This window comes from Schistocerca piceifrons, chromosome 1 (assembly GCF_021461385.2).
Source record: "Schistocerca piceifrons isolate TAMUIC-IGC-003096 chromosome 1, iqSchPice1.1, whole genome shotgun sequence".
NCBI lineage: Eukaryota > Metazoa > Arthropoda > Insecta > Orthoptera > Acrididae > Schistocerca > Schistocerca piceifrons.
In genome coordinates this window covers 841,656,279-841,679,699 of record NC_060138.1, presented here as the reverse complement: position 1 = coordinate 841,679,699, position 23,421 = coordinate 841,656,279, and the positions used below count along the sequence as shown (strand labels likewise).

The 23,421-nt window shown below is 42.9% G+C and overlaps 1 protein-coding gene across 1 annotated transcript in view; it reads left to right on the top strand.

The window, feature by feature from the left end:
• Positions 1–401: 401 nt before the first annotated feature.
• LOC124775606 (thymic stromal cotransporter protein-like) overlaps positions 402–23,421 on the top strand; it is a 92,572-nt gene continuing 69,552 nt past the window's right edge. Inside the window, exons 1-2 of the mRNA XM_047250438.1 lie at positions 402–613; positions 6,326–6,512. Coding sequence (XP_047106394.1) covers positions 402–613; positions 6,326–6,512 — 399 coding nt within the window. The remainder of the gene's footprint in view (positions 614–6,325; positions 6,513–23,421) is intronic.

The window sequence follows — 23,421 nt, the reverse complement described above, 5'->3', positions numbered from 1 at the left end:
GTATCCCAGTGAAATGTTTGACTACATTAAATTTCTTACAAAAAGGTCCTTTTCAGTTTTTGTGTAGGACGAATAGTTCACGCGCAGCGAGCGAGAGAGTATGAAAATCTCTCGTATGGTTTATGATGGCCAGCTATAACATTGTGGGTTGCATAAAACGACATGGTTAGGGGCACTCTGTAAGATACGAAGTTGAAAATGAGATCATGTTACCACTCCCCGAACTAAGTGAAAGGTGACGTACAGCAAAATTTTAAACAATACTGTGGATGGAGCTTTTTGTCGAGTTCTAATACATCGTGTTTTACACACTGACGTTGGCTGTAACTATTCAGAATGTCGAAGTATCGTAAGACGTGAAAACCAATACTGGTTAGTATAGCGAGAGATGTTCCTTTGTAATGGGGCTGCGACAGGCGACGTGGCGACTGGTTGCAGGCAACTTCATCTCGTACGGGCTGTACTGCGGCCTGTCGCTGATTCCGGAGCTGGAGGCAGAGTGGCTGCTGCTGCCGTCCATCGTCAACACGTTCAGCGGCGGCATGCTCAACCTCATGGCCATCGCCAACGTCTACATCGTCGACGTCAGCAGTCCAGAGGAGAAGGAAATCCGGTACGTGTACTTCCGAATCTTCAGCGCTAAAGTTACTACCGCTATTCACAAATATCTAACATATTTGCCCTTAGGGAGTTTTTCAGCAAATAATGTAACTCAAATGTGTTCGGAAACAGCATCGTCACTCGCTCGAGAATGGTGTAAGGGTTGACATGACCATATGTCCTACATGTCTTGGAAAACAATAAGAAACAACTACACCATTCGTTGTCGAATATTTAAGATGGGTGTTGGGACAAATGACGACTACGCCGACAGATTGAAACAGTAATCCTCAACGTGGACGAGTTGCGGATAAAAAAAAGACTGAGACCTGTATTGGAAGCACTATCTTGCGATGTTAATATTTCATCCAACGCTACAGCCACACCTTGCAGTGCGTACTTGCCGTACGCTCTTCCCTGTTGCATATGCAATCGGTGCATGGGAAGAGTGACCATCGATAAACCTCCGTATGAGCTCTTCTCTCACTTTTTCGTCGCGGTCGACGTATACGGGAGAAAGTAATATGTTATCCAACTCTTTTTCCCATTCCATTCACGTACGGAATGCTGGAAGAATGACTGTTTAAATGTCTCTGTGCGTGCTGTAATTAATGTAATCTTGTCCTCACGATCGCTATAGGAACCATAAGTAAGGGGCTGTATTATATTCCTAGAGTCACTGTTTTAAAAGCCGGTTCTTGAATTTTTGTTAGTAGACTTTCTCAGGATAGTTTCTGTCTATCTTCAAGAGTCTGTCAGTTCAGTTCTTTCAACATCTCTGTGACACTCTCCCGCGTGTCAAAAACAGTTGTGACCTTTCGTACAGCCCTTCACTGCATACGATCAGCATTTCCTGTCAGATCTATTTGGTATGTGTCCCACAAACTTGAACAGTATTTTAGGATGGGTCCCACGAGTGATTTGTAAGGAATCTCCTTTGTAGGCTCACTGCACTTCCCTAGTTTTCTACCAATAAACCGAAGTCTGCTGTCTGCTTTCCCCTTTATTCAGCCTATCTGATCGTGTCATTTCATGTCCATACGAAGTGTTACACCCAGGTATTTGCATGAATTTTCCGATTCCATCTATAATCCACAGATAGTAAATTCATAGGATATTATGTTTTTCATTCTGTGATGTGCATAAGTTTTATATTTCTGAATATTTAAACCAAGTTACCAATCTTTGCAACAATTTGAAATCTCATCAATGTCTGACTGAATATTTGGGCAGTTGATTTCAGATTGTAGGAGTACTTCACTGAATACAACTGCATTATCTGCGAAATGTCTGAAGTTACTATTAATATTGTCCCCAAGGTCCTTAAAAAATAATGGTACAACCGAAGACACTGCTATATCTGTCGATGACTCTCCGACCAAGATTAAATGTTGCGTCCTCCCTACCAAAAACTTCAATTCAATCACAAATTTCACCTGATACCCGATTCGATCGTACTTTTGATAATAAGCGTAGGTGCGGCAATGAGTCAAATGCTTTTCGTAAATTGAGAAATACTAAAGGCCTTCATGCAGAGCTTCCAGGATGTCATGTGAGAAACTTGCGAGCAGCGTTTCAGTTGATCACTGTTTTCGAAACCCATTCTAGATGGCATGGAGGAGGTCGTTTGTTCGATATACCTCATTATATTTGAGCTCAGAATATGTTCTAACGTTGTACAGCAACTGGATGTCACGAATATTTTGACGGTAACTTTGCGGATCATTTCTGCTATCCTTCTTGTAGACAAGTGTGACCTGGGCTCTCTTCCAGTTACTGGACGCAATTTTTTGTTCGAGGGATCTACGGTAGATTATAGTTAACAGGAGAGCTAACTCGGCCGCAAATTGGGCATAGGATCCGATAAGGATTCTACCGGGTCCTAGGGCTTTGTTCAATTTTAACGATTTCAGCTGTATCTCAACGCCACTGGCATTAATATTTATTTCACTCATCTCTTTCTTCGTACGAGGATTAAACTGAGGCTTCTCTCAATTTCAGTTCCTATCTTGTGCATTGTAGACTGGACACTAACTTAGGTGCTACTAACAGCCTTTGGGTTTTCTGAAAGATCTGTCGGCAATGTTCTGCTACAGTAGTCACTGAAGACTTCACTCATTGCTCTCTTGACTGCCAAAGGCGTTTCATTCAGCATGTGTCTGTGCTTTGCTTTGTTTTATATCTACAATGCAGTAGTCTCTGTTTCTCCAGAAAGCTCTTTACAGTGACTGCATACCATGGAGGTCCTGTCCGTAGTTTGCTGTTCTCTTGGAAGCGTATCTATCTGGAGTATGTTCAGCTATTCTTTTAAACTTGAGCCGCAATTCTTCTACATGCCCCTGTCTTGAGCTAAAAGTTGCAAGTTGCTCAGTGGGATATGCCACTGCTACTTCTTTCACTAGTTTGCTGAACATGTAAATCTTTCTACTTGTTTTAGTTGCCCTTTTTACTTTGGTATTCATTGTTGTTATTAACTGCCTGCTTCATGGGCACTAATACCAGTTTTGATGTGGACATCCTCAAAGAGATCAGATCTGTTTGTTGCCATTAGATCTAATATATTTCCATCACGAATGTATTTCCGAAATATCTGCTCTAGGTAGTTTTCAGAGAAGGCGTATGGTACTGTTTAACAGGATGTCTTGTCACGCCCACCATTAACAAAATTACAATCATCATTGATGGATGATGAAAGTCTCCTCCAATGATTGCAGTATGATTAGGGAACTTAGATACAGATGAACTGAGTTGTAGGTAGTTTCCACAGTAGGTTAGAAATTACTTCATTATTCACTTCACAACAACAAGCGAACTATTATGACTGCATAACAATAACTATGAAACGGCTACTACATTGCTCTGGGACCTACACTGTATTATTATTATTATTTTAGTAGTAGTAGTAGCAGTAGTAATATTAGTAGTCAGACACGAAGTATTGGCATCCAGACGTCTTCAAATTTCTGCCAGGTCAGAAGTTATCAAACGAGTTACAGACAGCAGACCCAAGTATAGCTTACATATTTTAATTTGAATTATATTAAATAGGGGTGCAGGATGAGGCTAAAGCGAGTGCCTCTAAGGCGAGGACTGGTGCAGAGAAGTCATGTTTTGCATCAACAGACTGCCCTCTATGTGGATAGTTGGCTTTCTTCTCTAAGAAGTAGTTTGAGGTAACACAAGGCACTGGAAGTGCTTCATCATTCTGTGAAAGGGTTATTACAAATAAGCTGTACCGATTGTCTCATTGACTCATTAGCTCGAGGTTTAGCAAAACTCCTACAAAAACTAAATATAATATATCTTTTATCATTTCAAAATGAAAATATTAGAAGAAAATTATTTTTTATTCTATAGTTTAATTAGGTGCTATCGTTGATGATAGTAGGTTCAGGCAAAGCTAATATGTGATTGAACTCAGGGTAATGGTCTCAGATAGGTTGGGAACCACTGCTATACACAGCACCTTAACAGAGAGGAGAGCAGAACACTGCCTCTAGAACATCAACTCTATTATTACTTACCCAAAAATTGGAAATAAAATAATATAAAATGTGGAAGGAAAGTACGAGGGGCGGTCAATAAGTAATGCAACAATTTTTTTCAAAAAATGTTCAAACGTGTGTGAAATCTTATTGGACTTAACTGCTAAGGTCAAAGCTTACACACTACTTAACCTAAATTATCCTAACGACAAACACACACACCCATGCCCGAGGGTGGACTCGAACCTCCGCCGGGATCAGCCGTACAGTCCATGACTGCAGCACCCTAGACCGCTTGGCTAATCCCGCGCGGCAACATTTTTTTTCTGAAGACGTTTTGGTTCTATTCAGAATTCCAGTATACCATATTATTCCCCACTGTTTTGGCTACAAAACCCCATTTTCAAATATAGTCTCCTGTCAATGCGATGGCCTTACGCCACCTTACTGGGAGGGCCTGTATGACCGCATGGTATGACTCTACTGACCGACGTCGGAGCCAGCGTCTTGCTGCATCAGTGACCTCCCCATCGTCGACGTACTGCTTCCTGCGGGGTGCGTCCTTCATTGGACCAAACAGATGGAAGCTCTTTATGGTCTTCTGTTAGGCATTGAGGCACACACCTTCGAGTACCCGAACTGGTGGACGAAGGTGTCAGCACTACCATCAGAGGCGCCCAGCTCAGCAGCGAGGTCTTTGTGATCAATCAATCACCTGGAATGAGAGTGTCCGCCCGTTCCAAAACTGCAGGAGTCACAGCTGAGTGCGGCCGGCTGGCAAGCGGGAGTTTGGACAGGTTTGCGAGACCTTGTTGCCATAATGGCAAATGCCTTACCCAACGACTAGCCTTGCTTTGTTCGCTGCCAGGTTTCTGTAATCCGTAATTCAGCTAGCATCTATGAATATCCACGATGCTATGGTTTTCCGTCAAAAGAAACACGGTGGAACTCTCTGCTAGACACCATTTGAACAGTTACGTGTAGCTATCGGAACTGCATGAAACTATAGGTGCTGAAGAAGGAATATTTCACGAAGCCCATACAAATTCTGCATGTTTTCAACAGAAATTGGTCGAGAAAAAATGTGATGCACTACTTTTTACCGACCCTCATATGATTGGCTGTATTACATTTCATAATTCTAAATTGACAATATTGAAACCTTACTTATGTGTCTTCTCGTAGCCGGTTATACGATGGGCTTCATAGTGACGGAGCGATTTCATTGGTCCCTTCTCCCTTCCCCTCCACCCCCAGCCTGTTGCCGCGCCTTTACCGTTGTGTCCCACCCTCTTTCCGTCTCCACACCCTCTGTCTCCTTTCCCAATGTAACTTCCACCATCTACGCCTCCCGGATGATGAGCTTCGCCCTGACATCTACCCTTCCTACCAACTCCAACCCCATCTTCCTCCTGCCTCCTCCTCAAGGCTCCCTCTCCTCTCCCTCCCTTCTCCTGAGCGGCTTTCCCCTCCTGCTCCCCCTCTATCTGTTGTGCTCCCCTTCAGTGTCTCTGCCTCCTTTCTTGTCTTCTCTCTTCATCTCCTGCCCCACCTTTCTCCTGCCTCTTGGTGCACCCGCTGACGCCCCTATTCTTTTAATCCCACCCCACCCCTGCTACACCTTGCTCTGCCCTCCTATCCTATCCTCTCTGGCCTCTCCCTCGGCAGGTCCCACCTGGCAGTTTTCTTCATCATCATGTGTGCTCCAAGTGGGTTTAAAGTGGGTTGTTATGGAGTGTTTTTGACACTGTGGCCAACTATTAACCTGTGCAAGTGACTTCAATGTCTTTTTCTTGTTCTACGAATCACCCACTGTGTTTTTTTAACTTTATGTCGACTTTTTTAATTGTCCTCCCATGAACATCTCCATGTCAGTGTATTTTCACCTCCATTATCTTCCCTTACTCTGTTTTATGTCCCCATTTTTATCGTCTTTATGTGTAACATTTTCTTCTTGTATTAGCCGTCATGTCACTCGGCTGAAGAGCGACGGATTGTGCCGCTGACAGCCCTCCCCTGCCCATATGGAGCAGGGGAATGAAATCACAATAAAGGAAAGAAAAATTGGTCTGACATATGACGGGCACCAGAGCGAGGGCATGTTCTCGATCGTACATCGTATGAGGGGTCTTAGCGCCAGATGATTAGTCATAAACGTCAGATCTAAGGTAAGAGACCTTGCCCACTTGTGCAGGACATGAAAAGAGTGAGACGAGAAAGGTGGTGGTGTGCGGTTGCAGGCTAGGCGTGCTGGACGCGTCGCAGTACCTGTCGCTGATGCTGGGTGCGGGGCTGGCATCGCCGCTGTTTGGTGCCATGTCGTACGCCGGCGTCTTCGGCGTCGCTGTGGGCTGCATGGCCTTCTGCCTGCTGTACACGCTGCTCTACCTGCCGGAGTCCCGCCCGCGAGCGCCGCAGACGGAGAAGGTAGGCTACATCACACAGCTGCAGATGCGGCTGCAATCTCAATACATTCAGAATGATGATGCAACCACACTCTTAAAAAAAAAGGAAGCAAAACGAACTGTGGAAGGGTTAGCAAACTGGTCACAAACTGATATTCAGGCATGTATCGACGAAAAATGTAAAACTTAAACTTTATCAGCTGACTGATAAATATGTAAGGCTGCAGGGCAGTTCCACACACAGCTGGCAAGGATAGTAAGCGGGTGACGTGTCGATACCAGGGTGTAAAGTCTCTGCGAAATTAATCCTGTGTACTCAGTTGGACTGTTATTATGCCTCGCAGACAGACGCGTGAACAACATACACCGATGGCAGCATTTGAGAGAGGACGTGTAGTTGGGCACAAAGGCACCAACCAGTTGGAGTAGTCGCCCGACATGTGAACAGGAACGATGCCACTATTCGACAATGTTGGCAGAAATTGATCAATCATGGTCAGACACAATGTCAAGAAGGAGCGACTGACTTAGAGAGATGACAGAACATGAGGACCGAGCAGTTGTCATAGAGGCACAGAGCCACAGATCCACCATATCATCGATCCAACGTGCAACCGGTCCTTTGTATTGTATGTTAACCAGGGACCTAGACACGACGGAGAGGCTCCATCCTAGCCGCAGCCGCAGTGGTCCATAACCCCACGACGACTACCACAGTCCACTTCACCCCTCTGCCGCCCCACACCGAACCCAGGGTTATTGTGCAGCTCGGTCCCCGGTTGACCCCCCCCCCCCCCCCCCGGGGAATGTCTCACACTAGACGAGTGTAACCCCTATGTTTGTGTGGTAGAGTAATGGTGGTGTACGCATATGTGGAGAACTTGTTTGCACAGCAATCGCTGACATAGTGTAACTGAGGCGGAATAAGGGGAATCAGCCCACATTCGCCGAGGCAGATGGAAAACCGCCTAAAAACCATCCACAGACTGGCCGGTTCACCGGACCTCGACACAAATCCGCCGGGCAGATTCGTGCCAGGGACCAGGCGCTCCTTCCCACCCAGAAAGCCGTGCGTTAAATCACATGGCCAACCGGGCGGGCAACCGGTGCTTTAGTGACAACAAGGTCCATTAGCCATGGAAAGGGGATAGAGCTTCTGGCGCCCCTTGTGCCGACTACAATTGACCTCTCTACACCAACAAGACCATTTGCAGAGGTGTCCGCCATATCGCCACATTGAGCCTGGAATCCCATTCAATGAAACAGAAGTGTCTTCATTGATGAGTCCCGCTTCGAATTTAGCCCTGATGCCCAGTGAAGATGTTTCTGGAGGCACCCTGAGCAGCAGTGGGATACCTACCTGGCTATCACTTGCTGTATGGCTCGACAACTAGGAGTGATGGTCTGGGAGTACCACTTCATATCAGGAACCCTTTGGTTGTCGTCTGCAGCACCCTTACAGCACAGCGGTACGTCGACGATATTATACGCCACGTTTTGTTGCTCTTCATGGCAAGCTATCCTAGGCTTACATTCAGCAAGATGATGCCCGCCCGCACACGGCGAGAGGTTCTACTGCTTGTCTTCGTGCTTGCCAAACCCTACCTTGGCCATCAAGATCGCCAGATTTCTCCCCACCGGAGAACGTTTGGAGAACTATGGGCAGGGCCTCCAACTAGCTCCGAATTTTGACCATCTAATGCGCCAATTGGACAGAATTTGGCATGATATCCCTCAGCAGGACATCCAACAACTCTAATGCCAAACCTAATAACTGCTTTCATAAGGGTCAGTAGAGGTCCAATTATTGACTTGCTCATATTTCAGAAGCTCTTTCTCTTGAATAAATCATCCAGTTTTTCTGAAATTGTAATCAGCTGTTTGTCTGTACATGAACATCGCATCTACCTATTTCTGGCCCCTTCAGGTAATGCCTTCGTAGTGCGTCATTTTGTGATAGAGTGTATATTGGAGCATTTTTCAAATTCTGTATGCCCCATGGAATGCAGTGCCCTCGCAGGTGTATCTGTTCAATTGAAGCACTGTCGTTATGGGCTATTGTGTGATATAGCAACTTCTTCTGCAACAAATTACTCTGAATCTCATTTGCGGGGATTCCGTTCCGTCCCATTCCCTTCCATTCCATTCCCTCCTTGCTTGATTAAACGTGATTGGTCATGGGCAACAATATTGAAAGTATAGTTGCAGTTATCGGTCCAAACACACAAAAATAATGTTTGTAGAAGAAAACGATCTACTGGCATACAGTACAAATTCCGAAAATATCGTTCTTGTGAAACACACTACCTCTTCATTCTCATGAAGTAATGAGTGCTACCGACAAGGGGTCTGAAATTGATTCTATAATCTTGTATTACTACAAGGTGTACAACATTGCTTCCGCCGTTTTCTCCCCAACATTTGAGGCTTTAATGAAACAAATTGGTTACACATGTATCATTCAAAGTATTTTCCATCGCTGGCCACTACTTTCTCCCATCTTTCGGGCAGTGCACGAATCCCGCGTCGAAAAAACTGTTCATCTTTTGAAGTGATCCACGAATCGATCCAATTTGTGACTTCTTCGTGAGATCGGAAGTGTTGGTCAGCCAGGCCATGCGCCATTGATCTAAACAGGTGATAGTCAGAGGAGGCAATGCCTGGAGAATACGGCGGGTGGTGTAGGACTTTCCATTTTAACGTTTCCAAATACGTTTTGACCTCTTTTGCAACGTGGGGTCGAGCGTTGTCGTGCTGCAAAATCACTTAATCGTGCCTCTCACTGTATTGCGGCCGGTTGTCTTTTAATGCTCTGCTCAAACGCATTAATTGCATTCGATAACGAGCACCTGTGATTGTTTCTCTTGGTTTTAACACATCATAGTAAACAACGCCGAGCTGGTCCCACCAAATGCAGAGCATGATCATGGAGCCGTGAATATTCGGTTTGGCCGTCGACGTGGAAGCATGGCCGGGATATCACCATCATTTTTTGCGTTTAGGGTTATCGTAACTAACCCATTTTTCGTCCCCGATCACAATGGGATGCAGAAACCTCTTCCGTTTTTGCCTCTGAAGCAACTGTTCACACCGAGCGAGGTGGCGCAGTGGTTAGTACACTGGACTCGCATTCGGGAGGACGATGGTTCAACCCCGCGTCCGGTCATCCTGATTTAGGTTTTCCGTGATTTCCCTAAATCGCTCCAGGCAAATGCCGGGATGGTTCCTTTGGAAGGACACGGCCGACTTCCTTCCCCGTCCTTCCCTAATCCAATGAGACCGATGACCTCGCTGTTTGGTCTCTTCCCCCAGCCAATCCAATCCAATCCAACTGTTCACAAACACACAAACGCCGTTCAACGTCTCTTGATTTCAGCTCACACGGGACCCAAGTTCCCTCTTTTTGAATCCTGTCCATAGCTTTGAGATGTTTTGAAATGGCTTGCTGTGTCTCTCCCACTAATCGCACCAATTCTTCTTGAGGTTGACGCGAGTTGACTCAGCACTGTCTTCAATTTTGCATCTTCGAAAACGTTCTCCCTTCCACCACTATGCTGGTCTACGACGTTAAAAATTACCGTTCTTGAAGCGTTGAAACCACTCACGACACGTTCTTTCACTAATAGCGTCCTTACCATACGTATTTGAGAGCATTCGATGAGACTCGGCCAGCCGGCCACGGTGGCCGTGCGGTTCTAGGCGCTGCAGTCCGGAACCGCGGGACTGCTACGGTCGCAGGTTCGAATCCTGCCCCGGGCATGGATGTGTGTGGTGTCCTTAGGTTAGCTAGGTTTAAGTAGTTCTAAGTTCTAGGGGACTGATGACCTAAGATGTTAAGTCCCATAGTGCTCAGAGCCATTTGAACCATTTGAGACTCGGCCGCTGTTTTCCGCATACTGAAACAAAACAGCAACACCTCCCGTAAATGACGAGAATTAGGCTCGTAAACTGACATTTTCAATCAAGAACAACTTTATGATGCCGACACAAATCGACTAATGTTTGAATGAGGTTATGTTGACCGAGATTCAAGCTAACTGCCTGACGTCTGCGATCTGTTCCTTTCGGCCGCTACTTACTGTTGTCGCCACCTATCGGCAAACGGCGGAAGCAGAGTTGTACACGTTGTAGATGGCTTTTGATACAGTTTCTCACAAGGAGCGTATAATCAAATTGCATGCTATGGGATACCTATCATCTCGGTCCTGCAATTCAATTCGCGATTTCCTATCAGAAAGGTTGTGAGGCGGCGGGTGAATTTTATACAAATGAACATAATATTCGCCGCCGTATCCGCAAGAGCCTGAAAAACTACGATATTTTTTGCGGTCAGGCAGAAAGTGATGGAAAACATACTGACCATAATTTCCAGTCTGTAAGCCCACATTCTTCTTGTACTCACCGAATGAAAATGTTCTTACTCATCAGGATAAGAAATTATGACTATAAATAAAAGTTTAGCGTTATAACCGATTAAAATATTCAATGAAAGTTCACACGCACAAACATAATAATATTCCTGATAACAATAACAATAATGTTCCTATCATAAACAGCAGCATTAGCAGTTCAGAAGCGACCTCTGCGTTAAGTTTCAAGTAAAATAGTCTAGAGCCCTGACCTCTACTAGTCAAAGTTACCTGCTCGCCACAAAAGTCGAAAATAATCTCACCACTGGCCAGTGCGGTTTTGCCAACATTACAGGGGGCACACAGTTACTTCCGTGAAATCAAACCGGTCCAGGACGGTGTACAGTTCTCGCAAATTCACTTCCTACTTTTACCGAAAACATGCGTTCGGTGGATACCTAGCGCCGACGTAATCTGAGGCAGCGCTTATGCCGGCGTTTGACGAACGTGGACAGATTGACAGCTCGGTACGAAGTGTCTCTTTCACTGCGTCTCTGGCCGTACTTTTACTGTATATGGACACAGCGGAAGGCCGAACGGAGCCGGCACGGTAGCTCAGCGTGATCGGTCAGAGGGTTGTCTGTCCTCTGTAATAATAAAACTGAGTGAATGGATCAATGACGAACTTAAAACAGATGTCATGGGACAAATTCAACGAAAAATAACAAACAAAAAGAGATTAAAAAAGACGGAACATCTGCTGTCAACCGCTCAAGGCACAGTCGGCAGCATCAAACTGACCACTTTCTCAGACACGTACCATTTTATAACTGTCTCGTGAAACAATTTACAATACTCGAAATTTTTATATGATAGAGTTAAGTTGCCTTTAGTTACTAAAAATGTTTTAGCTCGACTGCATTTAAACTTTGCTAGCTAGAATTTTTAGAACGGAACCAACAGTAGAACATGACCTCTGAACTACTTCTTTAGGAGTGCTTTTATTGACTGTTATTTACACTTAAGTCTTGAAACTTGGTACTGATGTATAATTTAATGAATGTAATCGAATGCTGTAATTAGAACTTTTTATCATAAATTACGTAATCTATTGCGAACAAGGATGTTTCTGCCCCAAATTTGGTTTTTAGTAAATTACTTAAAACTATTAGCGTAACTTAATGGAGTTACATAGTTAATGTTTTTATATCAGACTGAGGCTAGATACGAATTTTCATCTTTCTGAGTCTAATATTTAGCGCCTTCGATTTTTCGTAAAAACTCCGATTTTGACCAAAATATTGCACCGATCAAATTGAGACTCGTAAATGTTGATTGTGACATACCTTTGCACATTCTGAACAATTTTTAACTTTCTAGCCGGCCGAAGTGGCCGCGCGGTTCGGGCGCTGCAGTCTGGAACCGCGAGACCGCTGCGGTCGCAGGTTCGAATCCTGCCTCGGGCATGGATGTGTGTGATGTCCTTAGGTTAGTTAGGTTTAAGTAGTTCTAAGTTCTAGGGGACTAATGACCTCAGCAGTTGAGTCCCATAGTGCTCAGACCCATTTGAACCATTTTTTAGCTTTCTAGCTGCATTATGTAGCACCAGTTATTTTTTCTTAAAATAACATATTTAGCGAAACATATTCATCTGATAGTCTGAGATTAACAGTTTTAATATCAATACTCTGACGCATATATTGACAAAGTTTGAAAAAAGTATCTTTAACTTTTGCATTCATTCTTAGATTATGGCGCAATACTTTGTGTGTTACGCACAGGCGCGTTATGATGACACGGGTCTAGTAGCAGTGAACTGGGGAAATCCCGACACATTTGCTCATCTCTGTATCTATTTCGCACCAGGTTCTCGTTCGTAGAACCTGACGGAAAGTCATCGAGTAAAACAGCAGTGATGTCTGAAATTCCCCAAGGAAGTGTTACAGACCCTCTGCTGTTCCTAACGTATATAGCCGAGTTAGGAGACTATCTGGGGACCCCTGCTAGATTGTTTGCAGATGGTGCTATCATTTACTGTTTCGTAAAGTCATCACAAGATCAAAACGAATTGCAAAATGACTTAGACAAGATACCCGTGTGGTGCGAAAAGTGGCAGTTGATTCTAATAATGAAAAGTGTTTGGCCATTCACTTGAGTGCTTAAGGGAACCCGTTAAATTTCATCAGACAAATGTAAAGCTGCCAGTTCGGCTAAATAACTAGGAATTACAATTACGAACAACTTAAATTGGAACGATCGCACAGATAACGTTGTGGAGAAAGCGAAGCAAAGACTCCATTTCACTGGCAGAACGCTTAGGTCTGTTAAAGAGACTGCCTACATGACGCTTGTCCATCCTCTTCTACAGTACTGCTGCGCGTTATGAGGTCCGCATCAGATAGGGTTGATGGAGGGCATCGAAAAAGTTCAATGGTCTGCTCGTTTTGTACTGACATGCAATAAGAGAAAGAGAGAGCCACGGATATGACACGCGAGTTGAGGGTACTTGCTCACTCTTACTCTCCTGGCCCCACAAACCGCAGTCGGTTTTTGGCCTCTTCAACAGTATTCTGTCTTCGGCATCTTCTTTTCTTGCTCCTAGTACCTGGATATCCTTGACAACCTGGTCTCACCATCCAATTTTCGGCCTGCATAGAGGTCTTCGCCCATCCGGTTTATTCTCTGAGACTTCTCTCAGTGAAGATCCCTGTTCACTTCCATAAATGTGGCCAGCCCATTTTAGTCTTCTTGTCTTGGCTTCCACAACCATATCTGGTTCATTGTATAGCTCCCTGAGCTTCCTGTTCTTTCTCCTTCGCCATTCTCCTCCCTCATAGATTGGTCCAAATGCCTTTCGCAGGATTTTATTTTCAGAAACTTTTATCTTTCTCTTCGTGTATTTATCTATTCTTCATGTTTCTGCCCCATATAGTAATAGTGGCCTGATTATGCTTTTATATATTCTTACTTTGGTTCTTGTTGAAAAATTTTAAGGTGGCAATCCTTTCTTGAGTGTGTATGATGCTTGAGGTTAGCTATCATCAAAACAAAGGCGTTTTGCGTTGTAGTTGGGTCATTTCACAGAATGCCTATCACCATCCTTTTTCTCTGAATGGGAGAAATGGTTAAATGGCTCTGAGCGCTATGGGACTTAACTTCTGAGGTCATCAGTCCCCTAGAACTTAGAACTACTTAAACCTAACTAACCTAAGGACATCACACACATCCATCCCCGAGGTAGGATTCAAACCTGCGACCGTAGCGGTCGGCGGTTCCAGACTGTAGCGCCTAGAACCGCTCGGCCACTCAGGCCGGTTCTGAATGCGAAAATATTTTGTTGCTCTGTTCGAGGGTGGAACGATAGAGAAATAGCTTGAAGGTGATTCGATATGTACCCTCTACCAGGCACTTAATTGCGAATTGAAGAGAAGTGTGCCGGCCGAAGTGGCCGTGCGGTTAAAGGCGCTGCAGTCTGGAACCGCAAGACCACTACGGTCGCAGGTTCGAATCCTGCCTCGGGCATGGATGTTTGTGATGTCCTTAGGTTAGTTAGGTTTAACTAGTTCTAAGTTCTAGGGGACTAATGACCTCAGCAGTTGAGTCCCATAGTGCTCAGAGTCATTTGAACCATTTGAAGAGAAGTGATGTAGACGTCGGTGTTGATTTTTCTGGCATCAGCAGGCCTTTTGAGAGGCAGGGCAGGTCTTGGCAGGTCTCGAGGTAGGTCTCACCAGACCCTCTGACTTGACTACAAAGAGTGCTCCATACATGAGCTTATTGTTTTGGAAGTCTGTAAGAGAGCTCTGAAACAATAATTTCGTCAAAGAAGCTTTGTTTTATAGAATATTACTATATATGAGTGTATCAGTACTTGCTCAGCAAACAAACTCTAGAAAAGCATGTAGAATGATATAACGATGAATAGTTCCCCAATTGTTGTAACACACACCAGGCCAAGGAGAAAAAGGAAACCCCGCAGTCGAATCCTGAAGATCTCGCTTTAGTCGACCGAATGCATACTGCGGTACAATATTATAAATTAGCTATATAAGCGATGAAAAGTTAATTTCAAGAAATAGCGTTTCTTAATTTTATTGGCAGATGCAGGGTGTCCCAGAAGGAATGGTCAATATTCAGGCATATGACAGGAATAATTATTCGAAGCAAAAAGTCTAGTAAACATGGGCTTTAAAATGCATACCTTGCAAGCTATGAGCACTTGTTCAGTAGAAAAGATGTGTTTCACATTAACGAAGGTGAACAAATGGTCATAGCTCTTGAGGTATTCACTTTAGAGCCCATGTTTCCTGAACGTTTTTTTCTTGGTTTGGTCCATACTATCACTTCTTAAGATTAGATTAGATTAGATTAGATTAGATTAATACTAGTTCCATGGATCATGAATACGATATTTCGTAATGATGTGGAACGAGTCGAATTTTCCAATACATGATATAATTAGGTTAATTTAACAACATACTTAAGTTAATATAACAACTTTATTTTTTTGTGTTTTTTGTTTTTCTTTATTTTTTTATTTTTTTTATTTTTTTAAATATTTTTGGTTTTTTTCTTTTATTTTCTTAATTTATATCTAAAATTCCTCTATGGAGTAGAAGGAGTTGTCATTCAGAAATTCTTTTAATTCCTTCTTAAATACTTGTTGGTTATCTGTCAGACCTTTGATACTATTTGGTAAGTGACCAAAGACTTTAGTGCCAGTATAATTCACCCCTTTCTGTGCCAAAGTTAGATTTAATCTTGAATAGTGAAGATCGTCCTTTCTCCTAGTATTGTAGTTATGCACACTGCTATTACATTTGAATTGGGTTTGGTTGTTAATAACAAATTTCATAAGAGAGTATATATACTGAGAAGCTACTGTGAATATCCCTAGATCCTTAAATAAATGTCTGCAGGATGATCTTGGGTGGACTCCAGCTATTATTCTGATTACACGCTTTTGTGCAATAAATACTTTATTCCTCAGTGATGAATTACCCCAAAATATGATGCCATATGAAAGCAATGAGTGAAAATAGGCGTAGTAAGCTAATTTACTAAGATGTTTATCACCAAAATTTGCAATGACCCTTATTGCATAAGTAGCTGAACTCAAACTTTTCAGCAGATCATCAATGTGTTTCTTCCAATTTAATCTCTCATCAATGGACATACCTAAAAGTTTGGAATATTCTACCTTAGCTATATGCTTCTGATTAAGGTCTATATTTATTAATGGCGTCATACCATTCACTGTACGGAACTGTATGAACTGTGTCTTATCAAAATTCAGTGAGAGTCCGTTTACAAGGAACCACTTAGTAATTTTCTGAAAGACAGTATTGACAATTTCCTCAGTTAATTCTTGTTTCTCAGGTGTGATTACTATACTTGTATCATCAGCGAAGAGAACTAACTTTGCCTCTTCATGAATATAGAATGGCAAGTCATTAATATATAATAAGAACAACAAAGGACCCAAGACTGACCCTTGTGGAACCCCATTCTTGATAGTTCCCCAGTTTGAGGAATGTGCTGATCTTTGCATGTTACGAGAACTACTTATTTCAACTTTCTGCACTCTTCCAGTTAGGTACGAATTAAACCATTTGTGCACTGTCCCACTCATGCCACAATACTTGAGCTTGTCTAGCAGAATTTCATGATTTACACAACCAAAAGCCTTTGAGAGATCACAAAAAATCCCAATGGGTGGTGTTCGCTTATTCAGATCATTCAAAATTTGACTGATGAAAGCATATATGGCATTTTCTGTTGAAAAACCTTTCTGGAAACCAAACTGACATTTTGTTAGTACTTCATTTTTACAGATATGTGAAGCTACTCTTGAATACATTACTTTCTCAAAAATTTTGGATAAAGCTGTTAGAAGGGAGATTGGACGGTAATTGTTGACATCAGATCTATCCCCCTTTTTATGCAAAGGTATAACAATAGCATATTTCAGTCTATCAGGGAAAATGCCCTGTTCCAGAGAGCTATTACACAGGTGGCTGAGAATCTTACTTATCTGTTGAGAACAAGCTTTTAGTATTTTGCTGGAAATGCCATCAATTCCATGTGAGTTTTTGCTTCTAAGCAAGTTTATTATTTTCCTAATTTCAGAGGGAGAAGTGGGTGAGACTTCAATTGTATCAAATTGCATAGGTATGGCCTCTTCCATTAACAGCCTAGCATCTTCTAATGAACACCTGGATCCTACTATATCCACAACATTTAGAAAATGATTATTAAAAATATTTTCAACTTCTGACTTTTTGTTCGTGAAGTTTTCATTCAATTTGATGGTACTACTGTCTTCCTCTGCTCTTGGTTGACCTGTTTCTCTTTTAATAATATTCCAAATTGTTTTAATTTTATTATCAGAGTTGCTGATTTCAGACATGATACACATACTCCTGGATTTTTTAATAACTTTTCTTAATATAACACAGTAGTTTTTATAATTTTTGATAGTTTCTGGGTCACTACTCTTTCTTGCTGCCAGATACAGTTCCCTTTTCCGGTTACAAGATATTTTTATACCCTTAGTAAGCCATGGTTTGTTACAAGGTTTCTTACGAGTATATTTAACTATTTTCTTGGGGAAGCAGTTTTCAAATGCATTTACAAAAATGTCATGAAATAAATTATATTTTAAATTGGCATAAGGAAAGCAAAGAGCATGCAGTAGAAGAGGTTTGTCTCGCAGTATTGAAGATAGAGAAGTGCTCATAGCTCTTACAGACCCGTTTTAAATTTCATGTTTACTGTGTAGACCTTTTGGTACGAATGATCGTTCCCGTCATATCTCTGAACATTGGCCATTCCTCCTGGAACACCCTGTACCACTAAAGTTTAATTGATGATCCAAAGTAGGTTCCACAACAAGTATTTCGAAACCTGCTAATCCTTTCTGCGTCAGTGGAAAACGTAGGACATTCTTCACGTCTTCATGGATGTTTTAATGTACTAAACGGTCTTTCAGTATTTGCTAGAGATACTAGCAGGGATCAAATTATTGGGTATTGCGACGAAATGTGTTAATTTTAATGGGGTACAGTGTGGGGGGGGGGGGGGTCTCATTCAAAGCGATGAGTCAGGAAGTTCGTTTACCACATGAGATCAGCACCAACAATGCGTTGGCCGAAGGAGCAACTCGCACTCGTCGTAGAAGCCTTCTTTTCTGTCAGTCATTGTCATTGGCAAGCGCCCGAAAACCTCAAACCACACACACACGCATCCCGTGTACGCTTCCATACTCCCGCCCAAAGTCCTGTTACTGGCCGGCAGTCTATTGTTTCATTGATAGATACCCCAGGGCAACCGGAAATATGTAAAGAAGAAGAATGTGGCTGCTGCGGTCCATGAGCCACAGTAAAACATGGAAGTAGTGAGACAGAAGTCCTCGCCGCTCGGCACGCTATCTTTCAGCTGCCCTTTGACTTTCGGATCTTCCTTTGAGACGAATTCTCTATTTTCATACATACAGGTAGTGGTGGAGGAACTGGGCGAAAGTGGTTATGTTGCTCAGCAAAATGCACGCGAAGAGATGATTGAAAAGTTGCTTATCGACGCGATAGCGTTCTTTAGTGACTTCCATCTGTTTGTGTGTGTTATCGGAACGTTAACTGTTCAAGAGAACTTAATGAGGGGCCCTTCATTAAGCTAGTGTAGCTGTTGGGGAGAACTGTCGAGAGCTGAGGTCATTATTCCGTATTTTTTTAAGGAAACGGACGTGCAGTAACTCTGAATCGGCAGTTCTCAATATGATCGAGATCTTCAACAAGATGATTGTTGGATGTGTTATTTCAGGAAGCAGCGCCACGACACAGAAATCAAATTGCGGGCGCCTACTTTTGGGAGATGATCTTACGTAGCTTGCAACGGGCCCAGTTTCCCTCGTGACGTTGTGACTTCTTTATTGGGAATATCTGAAATCCATTGTTTACGTCATACAAGGGCCCTTGCATACTTGAAGGAGAATATTCATCGAGCAATAGCCGACATATTTATCGCGGCCGGCCGTAGTGGCCGTGCGGTTCTAGGCGCTACAGTCTGGAACCGAGCGACCGCTACGGTCACAGGTTCGAATCTTGCCTCGGGCATGGATGTGTGTGATGTCCTTAGGTTAGTTAGGTTTAATTAGTTCTAAGTTCTAGGCGACTGATGACCTCAGAAGTTAAGTCGCATAGTGCTCAGACCCATTTGAACCATTTGAACTCGAACCATACTTATCGCTATGTTCGAAAGAGCCGACCGAAACTTCAGAATTTTAGTAAATTCATGTACTGACAATATATAGCGTCACTTGCCAGATATATTTATTTGTTGAAACAATCAGCAACCTTTCTGCATAAAAGAAATTTTGATCTACAGCACCTAGTGCCCTTCTTCAGAAGATTATAATCATCGCATTATTTGCGAATGTCAAGAATAAGATGTATCATGTGGTTCATAGCGGCTGTACAAAAATGGCGTAAGGAAACCAACCAACAAGTGCAGACATCATGCCAGTGCCATTTTTATACAGGTTTAATGAACCACATGTCGACAGCAGTATGCTACATACGTCTTAATTTTGACGCTCACAAATAATGCGATGATTATAACCTTCTGAAGAAGGGCAATGGGTGCCTGAAACCGGTACAAGAGCAGTATTTCTTTTGTGCAGCTGGTTGGTGATTATTTCAACAAGTAGAAATACAGTTGCTGAAGTTTGATGAAGTACTAGATGTCACTATGCACTCTTAATTTTAAATTTCCAGCTAAGCAATAACACAGAAAGGAACTAAAATTATTTTGGTCTTTCAGATGAGTAAGTTTCATTACCGCATCCTATATTTACTTATAGCTACGTCCACACCGAAAGCGTCACAAATGCGCAGCGCAGATTAAAGCAGAACGACGCACACGAGGACAGAACTGCACAGAACGGAGCAGTGTATGCGTCAATGCTCCACTGTGCGCGCGCGCTCGTTGATAAAAATGGAAAACGGGAGACAGCGTCCTAACAGAGCCGCGCACGAGCGATCCATTTCCTGTGAAGTACAGACACTTCGCGGAATTTGTTGTTGCGCAGAGCGGCGCGCTTTGATGTTGCCACGTCGCGCCGCGCTACGTTGAACTGCTTTCCTTATTTTGCGCCGGCCGCGGTGGCCGTGCGGTTCTAGGCGCTCCAGTCCGGAGCCGCGCTGCTGCTACGGTCGCAGGTTCGAATCCTGCCTCGGGCATGGGTGTGTGTGATGTCCTTAGGTTAGTTAGGTTTAAGTAGTTCTAAGTTCTAGGGGACTGATGACCACAGCAGTTGAGTCCTATAGTGCTCAGAGCCATTTGAACCATTTGAACCTTATTTTGCGCAGCGCGGTGCGGCCTGATCGCTGTGGCAGGAATGGGAAAAACCGATCAGTTAAAACCGATACCAGTATTTCAGTTCTGAGTAACCGGTATTTGTTTGATCTTGGTTATAAAACGTGTTTGTTTTTATTTTTCTAATAACGGAATAAAAAAGGCGAAATATCAATTAGTCGTAACAACAGTGCCAATTTTTTCGTTTTTAAATAAATATTTTTTAAGAAAGAAATAATTTTTACGCGAAAAATTTGTATTAGTTTGAAATACTGTATTATTATAGAAAATGGGAGAAACGATCAGTGCTATGTTAATGACAATGACCTTCCCTGAGTTCAAAAGTGGGAGTGGAGCATTTATTAGTAAAAGTTTGACATGTTAGCTTGCTAATTTCTACATCACTAAGTTCGTTATTTTTCTAGTTATGTTCTCATCAGTATGTAAACGAATGAACTTTGAAAATTCTGCGCTGTTAATGAGTTGCTATTGGTATTTCCGACAAATAGAAAACAGATTTGCAGCTAGACGTTCGACAACATGATGACGGCTCTAGATTCCCGAGTCTAGGAGAGTGTGGTCGTACAGTAAAACCGAAAGGCGCGAGAACGCGCAAGGAAGGAGCATTGACACTTAAAAGACCTTTAGAGAAATTCACGACACCCTATCACAAGCAATTTAGGTCCTCAGTACACCTGTAGTGATGTTGGAGTGATGTAAAAGTAACTGGATGCCGTTAGTATTATTAATAACAGATGAAAGAGTTGACAATATGTAGCATATGGATAGGAAAAAAAAATCGAATTTTCACGTGGCTACAGATAGAAACGAGGAGAAAGCTAAAATGTTTTCAGAAACAGGGGCTCTTCCTTCTGGCAGAAGAAGGGATAGAACTGAGAAAAAGCGGCTGGTGAAGCTAAATGGTTAAAAAAAATGATTCAAAATGCTCTGAGCACTATGGGACTTAACATCTGAGGTCATCAGTCCCATAGAGCTGCTTAAACCTAACTAATCTATGGACATCACACACGTCCATGCCCGAGGCAGGATGCGAACCTGCGACCGTAGCGGTCGCGTGGTCCCAGACTGAAGCGCCTAGAACCGCTCGGCCACACCGTCCGGCGAAGTTAAATGATACAGGATAAGTAACACAGAAGTTACTCAATGACGCTGAATCTACGAAGGCATATCTTTGCCTTTCGTACCGTGTGGTAGTTCTCTAATGACCTGAGGCCCAGGGTGAGTTTCCCTATATCTTTTATCCTCATCTTCGATCCCTTCCTTCTTGTCAGAAAAAGGAGTTAACAATTTTACAGCAATTTTCATCAGTCACCAGTTAAAGAGTAGAGTTTTCGCTGTCCAGCTTACAACTACCGGTAAAGTTTTAAAAAGATTAACACAAATTGCCTATCTCTCAAGAATGGAAACACAAAGCTTTTGCCACGCAGGATTAGCCGAGCGGTCTCCGGCACTACAGTTACAGACTGTGCGGCTGGTCGCGGCGGAGGTTCGAGTCCTCCCTCGGGCATGGGTGTGTGTGTTTGTCCTTCGGATAATTTACGTTAGGAAGTGTGTAAGCTTAGGGACTGATGACCTTAGCAGTTAAGTCCCATAAGATTTCACACGCATTTTTTGAACAAAGCTTTTATTCAGATTTGTAATGACTACCTCCTATCAAAACGTTGCTCGAAATCCCTGTTTGTACTGCTAGTCCTCTCTGTATGGCTCTGTTTTTAGTTATGATAGTAATTTTCTTATGGAGACTATATATAATTACATACATTTCAGAACCTAAAACAATTCAGGCATCTGCCGTCATCCAGAAGGTGCGGTACTTCGTCAAGCCAACTTCTTGCCGTCTTCAGTTGTTCCTGCTGACTGTCTTTCGCAAGGCGACCCACTGCCACTCCATCTGTTTGTTCCTAATAATTTGCATTGAATAGAAAGTAAGTAAACGTAAGGACGTATTCAAACAGTTTCATTAGTACTTTTCCCCTGTAAGACGTAGGAAGTCTGTTAGAGGTATCCTTGTAAAAGAGGCATCACGTCGAAGCTCACTATGAGGTCTCCTTTGCCCAGGCGAGCAAACATAAAGAGTTCTGATGGGCTACCCACTGTCACCAGTAGTGGCCAATATGTTTATGGAGGCACGTGGAAACACGGCCCTGGAGTCGGCAGTCTGTAAAATCTCGTGCTTTTTTTCGATATGTAGGTGATACGTTCGTAATGTGGCCACATAGACGACTGCAAGACTGCTTGCAGCAACTGAATTCATTGCACCAGAACATCAAATTATGCTGGTGATAGAAGAAAATAATGAAATCCATTTCTGGATGTGCTCGTCAAGTGAAGATCACATGGCACACGAGGACACGGTGTCTACCATAAACCGATGCACGCAGATTGTACTTGCATGCCTCCAACTGGGATCCCCCTTCACAATAGAAGACGTCATTAGTACAGTAGTGCACAGAGTCCGTGAAACGCGGAGCCAAGACAGTCTAGCAGCTGACGTGCAGCACCTACAGACCATGTTCTGTACAAATGATTACAACAGTCGCCAGATACAGTGTGCCATGAGACTAAAGAAGCTGAGGTCACAGCTTGCTGAGGATGAAGTTGCAGGTTAGATTAGGTTAGTTTTTAGTTCCATAGATCTGTGCTGAGAAGATCCTCGTGGATGTGGAACACGTCAATACTAATAGTATGGATATATACAATACATCATTTGTTTCTATTAAAAAATTCGTCAATGGAGTAGAAGGAGTTGGCCACTAGTAAGTCTTTCAGGCTCCTTTTAAACTGTGTAACTAAATTTTTTATGTTTGCTGGCAAATTATTGAAGATGGGTGTTCCTGAGTAGTGGACCCCTTTTTGAACTGCAGTAAGTGCTTTTAAGTCCTTGTGCAGATCATTTTTGTTCCTGGTATTGTATGTATGAACTGAGCAGTTTGTTGAAAAAAGAGATATGTTATTTAGGACAAATTTCATTAAGGAGTAAATATACTGAGAGGCAGTAGTTAGTATATCCAGTTCTTTGAAGAGGTTTCTACAGGACGTCCGTGAATTTACTCCACAAATAATACGTATTACAGGCTTTTGGACTCTGAAAACTTTTGTTTGACTTGAAGAGTTACCCCAAAATATTATACCATATGACATTATGGAATGAAAGTAGGCAAAGTATGCAAGCTTTTTCATTTTTATGTCGCCTATGTCTGCTAACACTCG